This window comes from Gavia stellata, chromosome 8 (assembly GCF_030936135.1).
Source record: "Gavia stellata isolate bGavSte3 chromosome 8, bGavSte3.hap2, whole genome shotgun sequence".
Taxonomy (NCBI): Eukaryota; Metazoa; Chordata; class Aves; order Gaviiformes; family Gaviidae; genus Gavia; species Gavia stellata.
The window spans coordinates 25028942-25049038 of record NC_082601.1 but is presented as its reverse complement, the minus strand read 5'-3'; the positions used below and the strand labels follow the sequence as shown (position 1 = coordinate 25049038).

General features: G+C 43.9%; 1 protein-coding gene across 5 annotated transcripts in view; it reads left to right on the top strand.

The window, feature by feature from the left end:
• The window catches only part of CHN1 (chimerin 1), a 104169-nt gene that overhangs the window by 70382 nt on the left and 13690 nt on the right, over positions 1-20097 (top strand). For 4 of the 5 annotated variants that reach the window (XM_059820087.1, XM_009820274.2, XM_059820086.1 and 1 more), the window contains exons 1-2: positions 1547-1820; positions 14884-14968. In XM_059820087.1, the coding sequence (XP_059676070.1) occupies positions 1569-1820; positions 14884-14968 (337 nt within the window). In that variant the 5' untranslated portion in view covers positions 1547-1568. Of the gene's footprint in view, positions 1-1546; positions 1821-14883; positions 14969-20097 lie in introns of those variants that run through there. The other variant, XM_059820084.1, reaches the window with a different exon arrangement.

The following is a 20097-nucleotide window of genomic DNA, read 5'->3' as shown; positions in this document are numbered from 1 at the left end:
ACCCAGAAGACTGCGACAAACTGTGCCTGTCTTTGGCTGTTACTGAGTCATGAGGGATAAAAATACCTTTGCTGCAGAAGGGAGAGCGGTTGTGGTGCTGCAGCCTGTGGCAAGGGAAGGGAGGGCTGCGCTCTGGCTAGCTGCACAGGCAGGCTGTGCACAAGGGAAGGTCTTCTTCCACCCTAAATGTTGGGATGGCGGTCAGTCCCACAGTGTAAATCACTGCCTTAGTAAGTCTGACCAAAGGTCCATTTTTGCAGTCTCTGACAAAAACTGTTCACAAATGCTTGGAGAGCACTAGAAGGAAAAGGGCAGGAGCTGAGTGGCTGTCGTGGTGTCCCTTCCCGGCCGTCAGCGTGCAGCTGAAGAGCCTCCCCGAGCTGGGCTGCCCTGGTGAGCAGCTCTGGGTGGATATGGCATGTCCTGTCTTTTGTGAGCCTGTTACACTTTGCCTCTGTTGCATCCTCTGGCAATGCTTTAACGATGCTGCTGTGAAATAGTGTTTCCTTTGGCTTGTGCGAGGGGTAGGGAGGACCAGATTGTCCTGTGCACGTTTCATCACCAGACACATCAGTCCGAAGGGCAGGCGTCAGTCTGATTTAAGACTATGTGTCATTCACCTTCTGTTGATGTTCATAACCCCTAATGAGAGGCACCACAGCAATGCAGGGTTTAGCTCTTTGGTGGAAGGGGTGGTGTGGCGAACTTTTGGTAGCGTTTGTGTTCACCTCGCTCCTAGAAGAGGCTGATACATGATGTGAGTTTGACAAGCCTCGTTTTGTATGAAAGGCATTGAAAAATGTAATTTTAAAGGAAGAGCGATGAGCATCAACGGTGGCACTAACTGCTCGGGGCCTTACCTCCCGGTGCCCAGCCCCGTGAGGGGGGGAGGTCGGGGGGACCGCTTTCTGTCATGTCCCCAGACACGGGGCTGCTGTTCACTACGCGCATCTGAGGGTGCCCTGACCCCCCCCCCCCCCGCACCCCCAGAGGGCGAAGAGGTGCCATTGTGTGGCGGTGCGTGACTCGCCCCCGGCTGACCGCCTTCCCGCTGGTGCCCCTGCGGGAGCCAGCCGGGGAGGGGGAGCGGCGCTGCCCGCCTCGCCGGGGCTCCATTGGCTGCGGCCGCCGTGGGCCGCAGGGCCGCCTCCGCCCCGGGGGCGGTGCCGCGCCGCTCCGCGCCGCTCCGCGCGGTGCAGCGTCGCCCCCCGAAACGGGCAGCGGGGGGCCGGGGAGGGAGGAGGGCGCCGAGGCGTGCGTCCCCGCACCCCGCCGCCGGCCGCTGATGGAGGGAGAGGCTGCGGGCTGCGCCTCCCCGCCGCTGGCTGCCGCACATGCCCGGCCCGCCGGCCGCCCGCCGGCAGGCCTGAGCCCCCGCGCCCAGAGCGGAGGGGAGCCCGCCTCGCGGGGTTAGCCGCGCGCTGAGCAAGTGCCCTGCCATGGCCGCGCCGCCCTTCCGAGCAGTCTAGGGTCCCGAAATGGTCCTTCTCGGTGTTTCAGATCGAGTCTGATACGCACAGGGCGCAGGCCGGTGCGGGGGGCCGTTCCTCCTTCCCGTCAGCTCCAAAATGCCATCCAAAGAGTCCTGGTCAGGGCACAGAGCGAATCGGTCTGCCGTGCACAACTCGAAGCAGGAGAGCCGTCAGCAACACTTACTGATAGCAGCCTTGGGGATGAAACTGGGTACTCAGAAGTCGTCTGTGACAATCTGGCAACCTCTTAAACTCTTTGCTTATTCACAGTTGACATCACTTGTCAGAAGAGCAACTCTGAAGGAAAATGAACATATTCCAAAATATGAGAAGATCCATAACTTCAAGGTAAGAAATTATGATGCTTACTCCTTTTTAAGGCACGGGGGCTATAGTTTTTCTTTTAAAATGGGTCCGGTATTGCAAGGAAGTAATATACATGCAGACTATGACTTTCTGGGAACTTAAATGCTTCAATTAAATCTCATTGCCGGTTAAATCAATTAGACTTCTTCAGAACATGGCAGAAGAAGAACGAGGATTTCGTTGTTGACTGCTTGTGTGTGTGTGTATTTGTTTCAATAATATTTGTCCTATCTAGGTTATCTCTTTTATTTAGAATTGTTTTATACCGAGAGAGATGCTAAAGGTGAGAAAAACCGGCCAAGTTTTCTTTCAATTCAAATGAATGCAGTTCAGTTTTACTTAAGATGATGTGATGCCGAAAAATCTTTTAGCTCTGTGATTAGAGGATTAAACTGATCTTACCTCAGTTTGTCACTGGTAAATAGCTTTGGAGGTAAGAAGCATGTTCTACTGCATCTGGATTGAGCAGATGGTCTGCATTTCCCTTAGTTTCTGGCTTTTCTCCTGTGTTACTGAATTGAGTGTGTCGAAAGCAGCATGGCTTATACCATGGGGCTATTGGAACTGCTGGCATTAGCAGCTACCTTGTGTTTTCATAAAATTTACTTAGTCTTCTATGTAGCTTCTAATTATTGTTTTAAGTATTTTCAGTAAACGATGCTCTTTGGTAAGAGAGACAAATGGCAATGCAATATATGCATGTTTTGTGTCTGTGCCTGTAATAAGCGTCCAGTAAAGATTTAGTAATTTCACCTTTTGGCAGTCAAATGCATTGCATAATAGGCAGTCTTTATGTGTAAAACTAAGTGAATCTATGTTATACTGAATTCCTGTAGATGACAGTACAAACTTCATACATACTACTTGAAGCCCAGATTTTATCTTTAATGTGTGGTTTTTTCCCTCGCGTAGCTTCTGCTTTTATTTATTTTGGGAAAAGGGGAAATCATTAATATAATACAGGCATCTGATGATATAAGCATCCGTTAATTGTCTCTTATTTTCAGTTTTGATTTCCATCACACGCATGTGCATGTGTGAATGTCCTCGTGCGTGCACATATGTATATTTACCTATCATCCATCGATTTAAACAACCTTCTGGCTTTTGAGTTCAGATAATCACTAAAATTGGAAACTTTTTATGATCAGGATGTTTTGTTTGACTTGAGTTCTTCAATAAAGCAGAAATTTGAAAACCATGCACAAAATGTTACATGAAGTGTTTAATACGAATGCTTGGTATAAAATAATCCTGTTAGCTGTCAGTTAAATGCAGGGCATTTTTTTCACAGGCTCCTGAGGTGTTCTAGAGATCTGAAATGTCTTGCAACTTACATTTATTTGTTCCTTAGAGTTTGAAGATAATTCTTGCAGATGCCAGCAGATAGCGATTTTCCATGTACTACAGTGTGTGCAGGATAATACGTATTTAATTTTGCGCACATCTGTATTCCTTAGTAGCTTTCCTTTAACAGCCTGGAGCACATCTGTTTTGAAAATAATCCAATAATCTGATTTTCATTGGTTTGGGTTTGTTTATTTGTTTTTCTTCCAGAATCTGTTTCTGGAAAGTTTGGAAGCTGTGAGTTTTCCAGTCTTTTTTCAAAACCAAACTGTGTGTCTCATCCAAGGTCATAGCTACAGCACAAACTTTCCACACAGATTTTTTTTTTTTTTTTGTAATAGTTGCACTGTAGTTCCTTTATACATATAGTTGCCAGAAAAATATACCTCGAGAAGTAACTCTTTTCTCAAGTCAGTGAAACGGAGTCACCTTACACAGATAATTTTTGCTATAAAGAAGTAGAAGGGAACAAACCCCTTACCCCTTGAGGGGTGTACAGCAACCAGCCTACCCGCTGCTGGCATTCATGAGCTCTAAATGTGGCCACTGTCCCATTTTTAAAAAAATAACCATAAGCCCTTCGTAATTACTGCATTTCGGATGTGAAATGAATGGTCATCATTAGCTCATGTGCTTCTCTCTTTTATCATTCGTTGCCTCTGTCAAATTTTTCTTCTCACATGTATAGACGTCATCATTTAAAATGTCTACAGAGGTCTCCTAAGTTGCCTGCCAAGCAGCAAATGTGCCATCCCGTGGGAAGGAAGGAAATGTCAGTCCCAGAGTCTTGAACGTAGAATTTTGAAACAAAACAAGAAAAAACAACCCAGAAATGAAATAAATTTATATAGTTCAGCTAACCAACAGTGACTGCTGTCCCCAGAGGCTCCACCAGCAAAAAGGAGGACGCACCCTGCTTTGTACCTCTGCGGCTAATCTTCTGTTCGTTATATGGGCAGGAGGCAACAGACAGGGACCACTAACGCCTTCCCATCTGCTTCTTTGATCAGTCACGTTGCTAGTCACAGAAATGAAGGGGTCTCAGAAATCCTTTTATACTGGAAGTGCTGTAACATCCCAGCAGAGGGAGGAGAAGCGGAAAACCATTACTGCACGACAACTAGCTCTGTTGTCTTGGAGAAGGGAAGAAGACAGCAGCAGCTGCTCCGGAGGCAGGCTGGGGTTAGCCACTGCCCGAGGGGTTGGCCACAGGTTAGGAGACCTCAATTCTCCCTCTGCCCCTGCACCTCCTGTCCCTGTGGGGTGGGTAGGTGGGAACGTGCGTGGAGTTTGGACCTTCAGACTCTGCTGCCTCCAGCAAAATTCAGGTAGAGGAACACAGTGGCAGAGAAGCAGTGTAGTGATGGTCCTCACAGGAGTGCAGATGCCTAGGGAAGGGGTGAACATGAAAGCTGCTTTTAACTCTTAAATCATCAAGACATCTCCTGAATAAATCAGTTAATCTATGTTTTGCTCCAAGGGTTGTTTGAAAGAAGAATGTAAAGACAGTTCTGCTAGGAGTGCTGACACGGCTGGGTTTTTGAAAGGTTTTAATCTTACTTAAATCTGCTGGAATGTGAGTCGGCTCCTGCCTGAAGTGAGCAGGCTGGCTAGCCGGGGTGACAAGGAGCTCTGCAGGCAAAGCTGGACGGTAATGATCTCCAGCTCCGCAATATTCTCCTGACTGGGGAGGTCAGGTCTCTCATGAGCACATCTCAAATGCAAATACAGAGTGGCTGAATTCTTTTAAATTAATCACCGTAAGTAAAGAAAGGGGTGATGATTTATAAATGTCAGATCTGACTGAGTTTTTAATGCCTATTCCTCAGGATGAGAGCTAGGTATTAAAAATATTTTATTTTTAAAGCGTATTAGGGCTTTTTCTAATTTATAAAAAGTTTTCAATTAATATTTCTGTGTTCTCCTCTATAAATCTAGTATAAAAGATTCATTTTCTATTAATTCAAATATATCAGCTAACAGATCTACATTGTTTGACACAGCATTTTATTTAGCTCTAATTGAATAATGGGATTTGAAGGTGAGCTAGGACTGTGAGTGCAACTTGATTGGGTCCGTCTATTTGCATATTTGATTTCTTTTGCTTTCCCTTTGTATACTCTGCTTTTCTGAAATCCAGCACACCGAATGAGATCTCTTGTGAAATGAATCATCAGACCAAATCAGGACAGTCACTTCACCATCCTCAAAATTTCAGCCCCACCTTCTTTCACAGAAAGGCTTTTCCTCTCATTCAGTTTCTTACCCATTATGGGGAAGAAATCTCCCCCCCACGCTCTTTGGTACACACGTATCTATATGGACATGTGTGCGTGATGGATATCAAGTTCGTCCTTCCACCCAATGCATCTTCTTTTTGGAAGCTCTGAGACACCTGTGGGGTGCTCTTTGAAGTGCTGACAAGGAGCATAGCTGAAGCCAGTGATGTTATTTTCTTACGAAAAGAAGCTTTATCATAGGGGAAAGTTCTGTAACATTTCGTAGAAGTGGACAGAATAGATTTATACCTAATCATTCCCATAAATTTATTCTACAGCTGGACCCTACCAATAAGAATGCTCTCTTCTGTCCCTTATAAATCTCATATTTACTTATCTTGTCCCCAAAATGCAGCAACTGTGATAGCTTGTAAATTAAAATACAATTTCTTACCCAGCTGATATCTCATCCGTTCAATAATTTCAGGGGGAGGAAGCAGCTGGGCACCTCCTGGGCAGGCAGGTGAAGGAGGAGCTTCAGGCAATAGCGAGAACCTTAAATTTGAGGGGAAAAGGGGCCTGTGGCAAGGTGCCATGTGGATTGAAATGTTCCAGGTTGGTTATTGAGAGGAGGACTGTGGAGAGCTCTGGGTTGGGATGTGTGAGGTGGGCTTTAGGCCAAAGGACTTACACAGCAGGGGAATCCCAGTTGGGTTTAAGGTTACCCCATCTCTTCTCTCTCCAGTGAGGCAGGTTTTTGTTAGGGTACTAAACACACAGGATTCCCCTTGCTCAGTCCTCCAGACTTTCCCTCTCTGCATCTCCTCATCTCTCCATCTCCCCCCCACATCCCATAGTTTTTTGCTGTTAAAAAAGAAAAGATACACTAATGAGGTACCTTCTGCCCTGAGTCCATCTCTACCTGACATGGAACATATTCCGCACCTTTCCCCCACCTGGTGCTGTGCTTTGGACCTGGACACTGACCTCGCTCCTTTGCCTGCTGTTTGTGTGGGGTTGGAGAAAACAGTAAAACTATGGTTGAAAAATGTTAATGGCAAGGAGGGCAGTCATGGAAGAGGAGCATTAGGTGGGAGTTATGGGATGTTAGCTTAAAAGGAAGAGAAAAGGGAAAATTTGAGATTAACAGCAAGAAATCTCCTGGGTAGTGAAACTTGTTAGTCAGTGCAGTAACCTCCCCATCACTTGGCAAATTGGACAAAACACCTTAAAGGTCTTTATTCCCCTCCAGCTTGTGTGATTCATGGGCCCTGGGGAATTTTCAGCTCCCTTGGCTGGTTGTGGATATTCCTTCAGACACCTCTGGCTCCCGATGACTTAAGCTGGCGGAGCACTCTGCAGGTGTTTTGTAACTGCCCATAGTCCAAGGCATAAAACCACTCTTCTGCCTAGATGAGTGCTGTGGTGCTTCACTGAAGCAAGAAGGTGCCCGTGCCTGTCAGAGCTGGACTGAAATCTGTGTTTCCATGCATCATTTTCCCTAGGATATCATCTCATTTCTTTCTTGCTCTTCACAAAATAGATGTGTCTCCTGAAGACTATTTTTTGCTGTCTTTCTGTGTAGGATTTGGTACTGTCATGCTGTTTCTTAGTCACTATCTTACTAATGCCTGAAACAGCACAGTCAATTAATTGTAATAAATAACAGTTGCAAGGCTGCTTGGTGAATCGGTGAACATTCAGAACATAATTCCCTTTCAAGCCAACACTTCTTCCAGAGAGGAGAGATGTTTTTCCACGGTTGCTTAAGCCAAGTCAGCAGAGATGCTGATGAGTCTTGTTTGTTGAGATTCCTCATCTCCCTCCTCGACTGAAGCAGCATCCTGGCTTTCTCTTTGAGGGTGACCCCCTTGAAAGGCTGAACGGGGAGCTCCACAGCAGAGACAATGTGCTTTTCCAGAAATAACTGAGGGTAGAACATAGCCTTAAATGTGCACAAAAAGTGAAGGCTCAGGTGAGGACCAGTCTTCACTGGAAAGGCTTTGCCAGTATAGACAAGACTCAAGCATCACTTTAATGGAGAGACTGCTGATTTTAACAAGAGTTACTCTGCCAGTGAAATTTGTGCTGCTTCTTTGAAACAAATAAGCTAACCTGTCCCTGGCCCAGATTTTACTGGTGTAATTGCATCTGTATTAGGTGCTTTGCTAGTGTAAAAAGTCATAGCAAATTGCTTCCATGCCAAATCTTATTACTCTAACAAGAGCTGCTCAGCAAAGCCGTGTCTAAACACTGGGAAATGGGGAGATGGAAAGTGCAGAAGAAATGCTGCGAAAAGACCAGAAACTATAACAAACTCTTACTATATTAAGCAGAGCCATGTTTCTGTGACTTCTAACATGAACTCGTTTCTATTTCTGATCTTTTGAAAACTGGGGCAGATGCCGATTTGGGGTAAATTGGTCTAGCTCTGCTGAAAAGAGGATGCTGATTTTTTTATTAGGTACAGACCTGGCACTGAACCTATTTTCAAAACATCTTTAAGTGAGTCACTGCACTCAAATGAATATTCAGAAAGTGAGCTGGGTGCCTCTAGCACAGTCCCCAGGGAGAGTCTCTGCATGTTCTCACAGATAAGAAAACCTCAGGAAATTTGATGTTTCTTTTGGACTCCTAGTACTTGAGGGGAAAAAATGTTCAAAGGCAGGGAGAATATCTGGAGAACAAAATTGGAGAAAAACTTCCACAAAACATCTGAGAAGACCTCATCAGCTCTATGTTGTTGCTTCTGAAACTTACAGTGTATTGTAAGACAGGTCAGGCCAGAAAAGCTTTTAGGAATTGATGGATTTTAGTCTCCTAAGGTATTTATTTAATGTTACTTTTACTTTTTTTGGAAAAGCCCAGGCATTTCCAAAGCAGATTCCAAATAGCACAATGTTATTTAACCCTTTCTGGTTTCTCAGCGCTAGTCCCTGAATTCAAGCTTTGCTACAGTTTAAAAAAAAAAAAAAGCCTTTTTTCTAAATCCTTAATTTATTGAAACTGTAATGCCTTCCCACCACACCAGTAGGTTTTTTTTTTCAGTCTCCAGATGTGGATCCTCTATGTCTTCCATGGGGACAGCCCCAAGAATGGACCAGCTCATGTCTGTGGTGAAGCTAGGAAGCTCTCTGCTGGGGAAGACTGGGAGTTTGCCACAAGGAGCACGTAGCGCATGTCATGCTCTCTCATCATCAACAGCTCTTCCTCCAAATTAGCCTTAGCACCATTGCAAAAGTGTTTCTTTAGGAATTTCTCAGGGTTTTATAGTCTATTTACATCATTACATATATTATATTTACATCATTCTAAGGATGGGCCTAGAATAAAATGGAAAATGTTCCAGTTTCTAGATATCAATTTAAAGAAAATCTGCTATTCCATCCTGAAAGAAAGGTGGCCATTTTCATTGAATTTACAAGCAAAAAAAAATGCCAACAGCCTGCTATTCTCCAGTTTTTTGCTTTGGGTCTCGTAGAGCACAACCTAACCTCAATTTCTAGTTGTTCCCATCTCTGCTGACATGATCAGCGCAAACCAGAAAGTAAACAAGACATGACAGTGCTTCTGGCTCCGAGTGGGTGAGGACCTGGAGGAAGGTTTGCCCACTCAACATTCGTGTCAGTGTACCCACTGGCAATAACGATGCTATTTATACTCCACGCTCTGAACCATGCAGCGTTCAGCCAGCATCCCTCCTCTCAAGAGCTGCTGGACAAAGTCACTGGGGTGGTCCCAGACGGGCTCCCCGTGTTAACTCCCCGGCTGGTCTGGGCAAAGTCAGCTCTCGTTTTGGAGAAGGTATGTTCCAATGTTCTCAGTTACTGTCATTTCTGTCACACCTTTGCATGAAAGCAATTACCTTGCAGATGTGGCTCTGCCTTGTGGGTTGTCATGGCAGTCGTTTCGCTTCTCAGATTACTCACCAGCAGCAATATTTGTCTCACAGGAGGAGTATCATGTACTGGAATATTGGGAGTGCTTGAGACCCTTGTTTTAGAGGCACTATCTAATCATTGTAATATATGCAATGATTAAATTCAAGCGTTGCCCAAACTGATAGTTGAGTTGATTGACTTTCTCACTGATACCTCTTCTGTACCCTTCACATCCAGGCAACCTGCCTGGACCAGGGATGGATGAAACGGGCATGCCTGATGGGTGCCAGCATGGGTACGCTCAGTGCCTGATAAAATCAGCTGTGACAGGGAAGACAGACATTAATAACACAAGCTGAGCTCATCATTTTAATTGAGACTTACGATGTCTCCCATATCCAATTAAAAGCTTGGTAGAGTCCCAACAGGCAGAATTCAGTTGATGGAATTGCAAATCAGCTAGGACCACTGAGCTGACAGCTTTCATCAGCAGTGTGCCGTCATCCTTGGGAATTTGTTTGAAAGACAGTATAGCCAACAGAACTGTACCTTTGCAGCACCACGCGATACAGATGCTGGATGTGTGCCATTTATTTAGTCCCCGGTCAGCTTGGTCTCCTCCCTGAGCACCAACCAGGTTTCTACCCAGAGCATAGCACTTTGGTAGCCCGAGAAGGTAGATCAGCAGTGGTTTTTCTGATCCTTTTTCAAATTGATGTATTTCATCCCAACACAGATGGTAGTGCCTGGATTTTCCAAAACCCATTATTCTCACCAGCAGTTCAGCATGGAGGGCCATGGAAGAAGCTACGCTGCTCTGTATGGAGCAGTAGTCCTGATGGAGCTCAGGGAGTTCAGGAAGACCATGGCAGCAGCCTCTCAACAGGGAAGGCTTCTTTGTACACTGTCACAAAGATTTTTTTTTTCTGTGTTTGGTGTTGATTGTGCATATCCATAGTTCGTCAGATCCAGCTTTGCTTCCTTGCCAGAAGTGGCTTTGCTAAAGCTCTGCTGATCCATCGTGTTCTTTCACATCATGTTTGCACAGCACTTTGATGTTTCCTCATTCTTTTCCTCCCTGCCTTGACAAGTGATATAATGTAAGTCTCCCAGTTACAAATACTAATTATCTGCTGGCTCATTCTTGGTTTTCAGATAGCAATCAAGGCTAGCTGAACAACTGCCTAGCAAAAACCAAAAGCGTAAAAAATAAGTGGAGTTACGAGATACATGGGTAACTAACTTCAGCAGTGACCTTTACAGAGCTTGAGAAATAGTGGTGGGAGGTCTGCTTGAGGAGTTCACAGCTTGTGGTATAATCTGTTGTCAGAGCCACCGGATCTTTTTTTATTTGGTTCTCTTAAAACTTTGTCTCTTTTTGTAATAAATATTTTGATTAAATGCAAAACAAAAATAAATGAAATTCTATAACACTTATTAATCACAGGAGTTAAGCTATTTTTCCCTGTGTGTAAGAAAATGTCTTTCAAGCCTAAACAAAAAACTGTCCTCCTACGTAAGATCACAGTAGTCAAATGTTTATTATACCTTGCTGATGTTGCAGGAGAGTTCAAAATAGAAATGCCTAGGTGTAAGCCCAACGTGAGGCTCTTCTCTTACCTCAGACTTGCAGGACAGCTTAGTAATAGGATTTTATCTAGTTTTTGAAGCAGGTATTTTCCTTTAAAGCTATCTAGATTTCTCTTTTAAATTGAATATTTCCCCCGGAATTTTAGAGATTAAGATTAAAACCAGTTTATCTTGCTCTCTCGCTCACCCATTTTCGACATTCTTAAAAAACCACTCGCAGTTGAAGCCGTATGGAAAGAGAGAGAAAAAGATTTCTGGGGCGGGAGTGAGAATGGAAGGGTTGGGAGATATAAAGCCACAGTTGGCAATCCTGCTCTTTCACATTTTATAAGACAGTAAAATCTGCATATGGCAGATGCTCTTTTTATAAGGGGAAAGAAACCCCTTGTAATTTAAGTCAGGATCTCTGGGATTCTGCTGGGTGTGTTTTCAGAAATTTTTCTGGAAAGCATGTTTTAGTTTTGAAAACAAGCAAGTTGCTTGGCAGATTTTTAGAATGGGGAATTAAACATAAAAATCAGAATGCTATATTAAGCAGTGTCGTATAATAAATGCAGTATTGTTTGCAGGTGCTGGCTCTTGAACTAGCAAAGGGATGCAAACGTGTTTCTTTTTAGCATGCTGCCAGGTCCCACTCTACAGGATGAAACAGGATTAGAGGCTGTTCTGACCTCAGAAGACCAATTTTTCACTATTTTCTGGCATCACTTACTATGTCTGATTTAATTTCCAGAGATGGTGTGTATTCAGACCAGCACAGGGTTAGACGTCCAGTTCCGCTTCATGGTAGAGGGAAGATTAACACTCTGGCACGACTGAGCTCTGGGAAAGGACAGCACCGCTTAGAAGCCCCAAAAGAGTCTTCAGAACTGATCCTGCGAGGTTGTGTGCATCAGGGACGTAAGGACATTGTGGCCTTTGGACCTCTTAATTGATATTGCCAGAGAACCTCCCTATTGCATGTCAGATAAAGGACGAAGCAAGGTAGAGCATTATGGAATATAGAAAAACCTACCCTCAGCTTTTCATTTTTTTTGAGTTTGCAATCAGAATAATGGCCAAGAAAGAGTAATTTGGATCGGCAGTGTAAAGCTGAGTGGGCTCTGGATAAATCTTCTAACAGAGAAGTTAATTTCTTAATTGATGATGTGGAAAAGCATTTCAGTATTTGGATGAAGCCTGGGTGCATGAGATAAGAGAAGAGTGCTACTGATGCTGAGACAATGGTCCTGAAGGGCAAAATCAGTCTTGATCTTGTGAAAGGTGACTAATACATGCAGTGTTGGTAGGGAAGAGGAAAGTCTGTTTTGTCCTTGTCATTTTTAAGTTGATGAGTCATGTAAACTTCTCTGAGGGGTGAGCTGAGAGCCAGGATAATGTCAGGGAACTGGCTGTAGTAGAAAGGTAATTTTTTTTGTATCTAGATGGATAATTGTTATTAGAAACATAAGAGAAACTGAGCTCATAAAAAAAAAATCATAATACTAAAATAAAAATAAAAATGAAGGGAGGCAAAAGGTTGGAGTGGCAGATTTGAGGTGTGGTAGACTCTGCAGAAGAGTTCCTAGGGAGAGTCAGGAGGAGGTGGAAACATGCAGACCATGGTGGGGAGCAAGATGCCAAGAAAGAGGGATGTTTACCACTAAAACAACAGCCAGTTAGAGATTGGGCACCTGAGGTTTGGTGAGTATCAGCACTGGAGACAGCCCTGGAGAGGCCGGGATAGGACTCCACAATCTGGGGAAAGCATTAGAAACGCTTCAGCAAATGGCATGTTCAGTGAATTTGATTAATTGAAGTCAGCAAGCACAGAAGCACAGGATAGCATTGTTCCTTTTATTTAGCAAGAAATATTAATGTGTCAGAATTTGTTCTTGTTCTGCCTAAAGAAAGAAGTTAAAATGTCAGCATTTCAAGGAACAGGACAAAATTCCCCCTCCTTTACAATCAGAAATACTAAAAAAAAAAAAAGAATTCTCTTATAAAACTGAAAAGGATTCTGAAAAAAGATTATTTTTTGCTCAAACTTTTGAACTGTCTTTTTGTGGTTTTTTTCCTCAATTTTCCTCAACAGAAATTTTGACAAATATTTTAAATAAGTATTTTGGGGGGAATGTTCCTTTGACTGAAAAAAAAAGATGGTGACTGAAATGAAGCTCTTCCCCCTCCCCCCCCCCCCAAAAAAAAAAAAAAGTTCTGTTAGTCCTGCAGGCATTAAAGCACAGCATTTTGCTTGAGAATATTAGAATGTGCTTATTCTAGGAAGGGAAAGCTGCCAAAGACCTGGAAAAAACCACAAGGCTGAGGAAGAAAGCCAAGAGGATGTGGTTAGTGCAGGTGGGTAACGGAGAGGAAGGTGCGAAAAAATCTCTTTGTGACGAGAGGAAAAAAGAAAGCGGAGATTACAGCTGCTGACAGTCTTGTCATCGTTTGCTTTGTAGAAGTCAGCTGGAGCTGTAGGGAGAAGGGGGACGGTGGAGCACATCTCACCTTCCGAAGGTGGGCGGGAGCGGGTGCAGACGGCAGCTAGCGTGGCTGGGGGGAGGCAGCCTGCGCCAGTGCTGGGAGAACATGATGCTTTGCACCATTACACTTCCTCCAGAAATGCTCAGCAGCGTAGGGCTAGAGACGATTATAAGCCTAGCTTAGCACAGACACGCATGTGATTTATTTGGTGAATTCAAGAGTAACTTTCCAGACTAATACAGCAGTCTACCTTACCGCTGCTTCGTGGGCAGCAAGCGCCCAGGAGGCTGCAGACCTTCCCATGGCCAAAACTGAAACGTGGTCTGAATTGCCGGGTGCTGCTCTGGCTTGTCCCTCGTTGGAGGTAAGCGTCACCCAGGATCCAGCTGCCAGTTCAATCAGCGGCGCAGGGGATGCTCGCCACCTCGGTCAGGCCACTTCACGTTTTGCTATTTATAACCAGAGCCCTGTGCGGATGTCGGGCACGAGCGTTTCAACCAGCTCCTCTCTTCTGCACCATGCTGATCCGACCGGGCAGTGCACGTGCGTGAGGCTACTGCCTGCTTTGGTACCCGCTCAGTAACTCTGGAGAACCGAGTGACTTAAGCCTAAAGCGTTTTTACTACATTTCACTGCAAATTCCATTCCTTTATCATCAGCGGTTACTGATTTTTTTTGTCAGCCTGTCTATTCTAAATAGAGGCTCGAAGCCTTTTATGCTGGCTAAGGAAGTAATGATTTTCTCTGCAAAGAATCCTGTGGTTTCTTACAGCAGGAACTTTATCAGAAAAAAATCAGAAGCAGCTAATGGTGGCTGCAGGATTTGTAACAAGCGTGTGAGCCGGGACTGAAAGCAGCATTGGTTTTTTTCTTACTTAGCTTTGAATTTTTTCCTGGTTCAGTGGATTCTTGTTTCCATTTACTGGATTCATTTGGATTTTCAGTATGTAGCATTAGTCTGAAGAGAATAATTTCCTTTTAGAGTTACTCTAAACTGGAAAGCCCCTAAGTGCGTTTGCAGTATTTCTGTGTAGCACTGGTATTTTTGCCTATCAGGACTCCCTCCGCCCGAGGTGAAATCTTGAAGCCCATTTCACACAGTACCTTACGGAGGGGAGGGCAAAGCAGAAGACATTTTCAATTGGGAGGTGAACCCTTGCACGGTCACTGCAAAAGCCTTGCCTCATGGCTAAAATCGTCCTCGGATAGAGGGATGCCAAGAGGCGGGAGACGGGCTGCGACCTGCCATTGCTCCTCTGCCCTGCGTGGTCTGGGAACAGACCCCCCAGGACCCAGTTCTGCTGCTCCGGATGGCTCAGGATGGAGAGCTCCCATTTGCCATAGGTCTGCAAGAGTCTTGGCAGTTAAATATTTCTTACATTTCTTTCTTCCTTTCCCGCCGTAATAAAGGGAAGCTTGCAACAACTGCGTGTGGTGCCTTCGAAGAAGAGGAATTCTGCCTTGTTTAGACACATTGATATTGATGTCTGTGAAGTAGTTGGGTCATTTTCTGTAATTTTCCTTTCTGCTACTGTCTTCCAGGTGCACACGTTCAGGGGCCCGCACTGGTGTGAGTACTGCGCCAACTTTATGTGGGGCCTCATCGCTCAGGGAGTAAAATGTGCAGGTAACAGTCGCTCAGTCTTCTTTTCCTAAGACAGCCCTGATGTTGTAACTATTTAATGTGCTGCCTGCTCCGCCGTACTGCCACGTGGCGAGGGTCTGATCTGACCCGAGTTAAAATCGAAGAAGGAAACATATCCACTCTACTGCCGATGGTTTCAGGTACCCGTTTCCCTAACATCACTGCAGTGGCGCACGGCACCTCTAAGGCGCTTCCTGAGGGGAGGTGATAATTAAGAGATTTATTTTTTTCCCTCTTTCAGAATGGAGGAGAAATCGATAGATGTGTTATTAGCTTTGTTTCTTTTATAACACTTGTACGTATTGGTAGGTGTGAGAAACTCACTAAGGGTCTCAATGTGCAAGGTGGGCGATGAGCAAATTTCACACTGCTGCTGTGAAACAGGCATTCAGGTTAATTTTACACATAAGCCAGCAGTCTCCCTGTGTGCCATAGACCCTAAGTCATGTCCCCTACTTGCAAACTTGAAAGAAAGTAGGAAAAGGGATGATGAATAAGGGATGCATACGGAAATGTTACATAAACATTCAGGTGCTGGTAGAAATGTATTACACGCATGGGTGTCACTGCAGGCATTTCTGGGATAAAGCCTCTCTGAAGTAAAACAATTTGACAGTTTTATTGATATGATCCTTCTGAAAAAAAAGGACAGTCAGCTTTTTTCAAAGGCAAAAAGGATCAAAGTGATCAAAATAGTTTACTGGATTGAAAAAGTATTTTGTGACATTTTAGCAGGCAACCACATTTATAAAAATGGTGCAAAGAAATGTTGATGCATGAAGACCTGCATATGTTGCCCTGGAAACTGAATTTTCAAGCTAATTTAAGAAAATCTGCTCTGTCTAAAGCTTTCTGAAATCTTGTCTCAAGCAAATAAGGGGGCTTTTTATCACAGGGGGCTTTTTATCACAGAACTGCAAAATAATGTAAAATTTAAAATAACATATAGCCAAATGTGATTGAAATATTTTAAAGTCCTTCCCCCATAATTATTTGAATGCAATATTCTGTCATTATCAATAGACTTTCTAATACATCCTGGATAGAGTGCAGAGTGTAGCTCTGTTTTAAGTAATGATTGTGTAAAAATGGCATTTTCTTTCTCAGTATTTTCACCCTACTAAGTATTTAGAGTTGCAGCCATACCCTTCGCGAAGGAATGAAGATTGTTAGTACTTTTTACTGCTGTTGATTTTGCACAGGGTGTACAGTGCTAGAAGAGAAAGAGGAAGCCTGATTTTGTTCTTGAATTATTTTCTGATTATTCATTTTTTGATGACACATAAGCCAGTAAGTGTGCCATCTTCCTTCCTTGAGTGAAGTAGATTCCTCAGTTTTGGCATTTAGGAGAAATACCAAGTATTTTCAGATTTATGTTAAGTAGCTTTGATCCAGAAAATCAATAAAAATGAACAGTATGAAGGCTCGCAATGCTGCATGGCACTGTGGAATGAACAGATAATATTGCTTTTAGAATTAAACCCAAAATGCTTATGATTTTGTATGGCTTTTTTTTGTTTTTTTTGTTGTAACTAAAGTAGATCTGATTTTCTGGTTTTATGCAGATTTTTCTAAATTACGAGTTTACAAAAACTTCCAAAGTCTGGTTTTCTTTCCTCCTTATGGGGACGGTAATAAGTACTGCGTGTCTTCTTTTTTTCTTCCTTGCAGTGTAGAGGAACATATGTGTATTAGATGACTTCATAGGTTCAGAAACTATAATTAGAGCTTTCTATTTTGTGTAAGGTTTCATATCAGTGTCGGTAGCTTCCAGTAATTTTGATGATCTTATTTATAGTTCAAAATCCCGTGTTGTATGACTGCACTTGCCGAAGCATCAGCGAGGGGCTGGGGCAGGGGGAAGCTGAGGCTTCTCGGGCCACACTCAGGGTTGTTGGGCAGAACCAGGCGAGCTGCCATCGTGCAGCGTTGTCAGCTGGGGTGCAAGGAGGAGCCGGTGAGGAGCCGTGCGGTGGCGAGGCTGCCGAGCGGTGCTTCCTCAGCCTGGCAGGTCTCACTGCCGCAATGTGTCCTGCATGGCTTGCTTGGGGCTGAGGAGCAGGAGAGTCCAGCTTTCCAAGGGCATGGGTTGCAGGTGACCCACCTTGCTTGTCCTCCTCTCACCGCAAGGCTAGCATTAGCCGCCAGCCAACCTCAGTGCCAGCTGACAGAGAACTAGTGGCTTCCTGGATGATTTTATTCTCATAAATTTCATAGAAATCAGTGGCTGGGTAGAGGAGAGGGACTCCAGGCAGAGCCCCACGGAGGTGGACATGGCTCAGCCGTTCCCCAGTCTGCCTTGTGCGGACCAGCTAAGGGTTCATGTCTTCAGGCAGCAGGTGAGCTGGAGCTGCTGTGCTGGAGGGATGTCTAGGACATCGGCAAGAATAAAAATGGGAACTAGGTAAGAAACAGCTATTCACTGTAGGACTTTTTGCTTTGGGTTTTGTGTTGTCTTTTTGCAAATCAGTGGAGGAGGGCTGGCTCATCAGCGTGGCTTAGCCTGCGTTGTGGGCTTTGAATGTTGTTTGTTTGGTGAGGGTTCATTTGGCTGGATTTTTTGATTTGTTTTAGTCCTGTGTTGTTTCATCCAAACAGTTGAGCTTCTTGGTTTCTTTCTGTGCCTCACCTGCAGCAGTGTCTACCTGCTCCTGTCAGCTGAGGCTGTACAAGCCATCAGAGCCAGAAGCTGGCCAGACCTAGGCGTATTGGAGGCAAGTCAGAGGTGCACAGATACAGTGTGTGGGGGGGTGTCTTAGTGGTTTTTGTTTGTTTTTTCTTTAAAGTGATCATTTTGCTTCTGAACTGAGCCATTTTAATATGAAAACAATGAGGCACAGTAAACAAGGAGCCACATGAGGCCATTGCTTTTCAGAGTAGGTTTGTACTTCAAAAAAATTACAGCTTTTAGCAGGAGGCAGCCCACTTGCATTCAAATGGGGTTCAATGCCACTCCAGGGAAATCCACAAAATCTGTTTTGTGGTCTGTATAATCATTTTATTGAAAATACCTATGAGCAAAACTGCACTGATCACATGTAATTTTATACTTTTTAAAGCATTTGCTTTTTATAGCCAACAGTTGCACATCTCAAGAGGACTCTATTTGCTGTACAGAAGTGTTCAACTTTAACAAATACAAATGGATTACTGTATGGGCTACTCTCAACCATTTTAAATCTTCTACTCTGCAGAAGCACAAAAATATGCAAGAAGAGAAGTGTGGGACGGTCCAAGACTGGACAACAAAGACAAATGTCATCCATTTCAGAAAAGAGGAGGAGGAGTGGGAGGAAAAAGTGGAGCTTATTTCTAATGGCTGATAGATTAGTTTTTGTTACACAAACAAGCCAATCCTTTGAAAAATAATAAACCAGAACCAAACATTCGTAACAGTACACGTGCCATAGCAACAGCGAGGGTGCCTTAGCAACTTGAACTGCCTTGACTCATGCTTTGGTGCAGTCCAGCATGACTGAATGTGTCCCCCTCCACCAAAATACAGCCTTGAGTGTGTTCAGTCTCTTGTCAGGTACACTCATGTATGATTAACCCCTGGAAGATGGGTTCTCCCTAGCTTATCCTTGTTCAGGTTTTATGGTAGACAAAGAAGGAGCAGTACGTCTTTTCCCTTCCATAAAGATGGGAGGTAAATGTAGGCACCATGTTTGCCACCTGAACCGTGGTTATTGGTTGACGTAAGATTAATGCAAGCCACCAAACATGTCGTTCAATATTAAGACCTAGGGCAATGTCCAGGATTTGGATCCTGTAGAAAATGAATTGGTAGACTTAGTCTGACTTCTGCTGGTGGTATATCCAGAGCAAGACAGGAATAATTTATTTTTTCTTAAATTCTATTCTCTGAAATGTGATCTTTATTTCATCAACTTCTTTAAAGACAGATTTGCTTCCTTAGTGTGAATCCTTATAATAGACATCTACCCTAGTGCCTCAGAGGGTCGTGCTTCCAATTTTTGCATCCTAGCCACATGCCCTTAAAATTTTTGTGAGATGAAGACTCATCTGTATGCAAAGAATTTGCCTTTTCTGATGGCATGCTCCATCTCCAGCATGCTTTCCTGCAGGCTTTTGCCATAAGTAGAAATTACTGAAGAAGTGTTTGAAATTATAATGCCACCAGCTTGTGTAAACATTGAAACTCAGCAGAAGCTAATGAAGACATAGGAGTTTACCCCAGCTCAAAATGCAATGCATGAACTTAAAAAAAAATATTCTTAATTACATTCCTCCTATGTAAGGCTCCCCTGTGCTCACAGGGCTCATCCCATTGCCCAGAATGTGTTCAGGAAAGAAACTATAACAATAACCAAATAAAACTTGCAGGTAAGCACCAGGGAGTTCATTTTATGAATGATACAAACATGCAACACCCAGTAGCATTAATGGAGAATAGTGTGTGTTATCAGAGACTGGAGCATGGCATTAATGATGCTGTTAGAGCACTGTCTGAGTAGACTTGTAGATAAGCAGACTAGTAGACTTGTCAAGCTGCTGCGTGTGTCCTGTCCCCTTCCCCAGCCCGTCAGCACTGTTCAAGTTACTGTATAATCTGCTCCTTCCTCTGTACCTTTTTGCTTGTTGTTCTTAATGACTATGTGATTTAATCAGAAGATTTTTTGGAACAGGCTGGTTTTAGATCATTAATTAGCTTATCTTAAAGGAAAGATAATTTTTTTACTGTATTTCACTAGATGCTGTTGATAGTGTTTTGGGCTGCTCCTTTTAACACCAGGCAGCACCACCCTCTGAGGCTGTACGTGGAGCAGCATTTCTGCTGCTGTGATAGATTTGTCTGAACTATCTCAGCCTGCCACCCATGTAGCATTTGCTTATCTTTTCCCTCGGCGTAGGTAACTTTTCTCTGAAGAACTGATAGAAATAAACTTGCAGCTGAACTATCAGTGTGTGGGCAACTAGCTGCCACTGGCTAAGCCCAAGCAATATTGCTGCCAGCCCTGACCACAGTAAGCGCCAGAAGTTCATTTTCAGAAAAGTTAAAGTACAGTCTCAAAGCAGGATTGTATCTTGAATTACTGCTTAAGTATTGTATTTCCCCATTTCATCTGTTTCCTTCTCCAGCAAGTGAA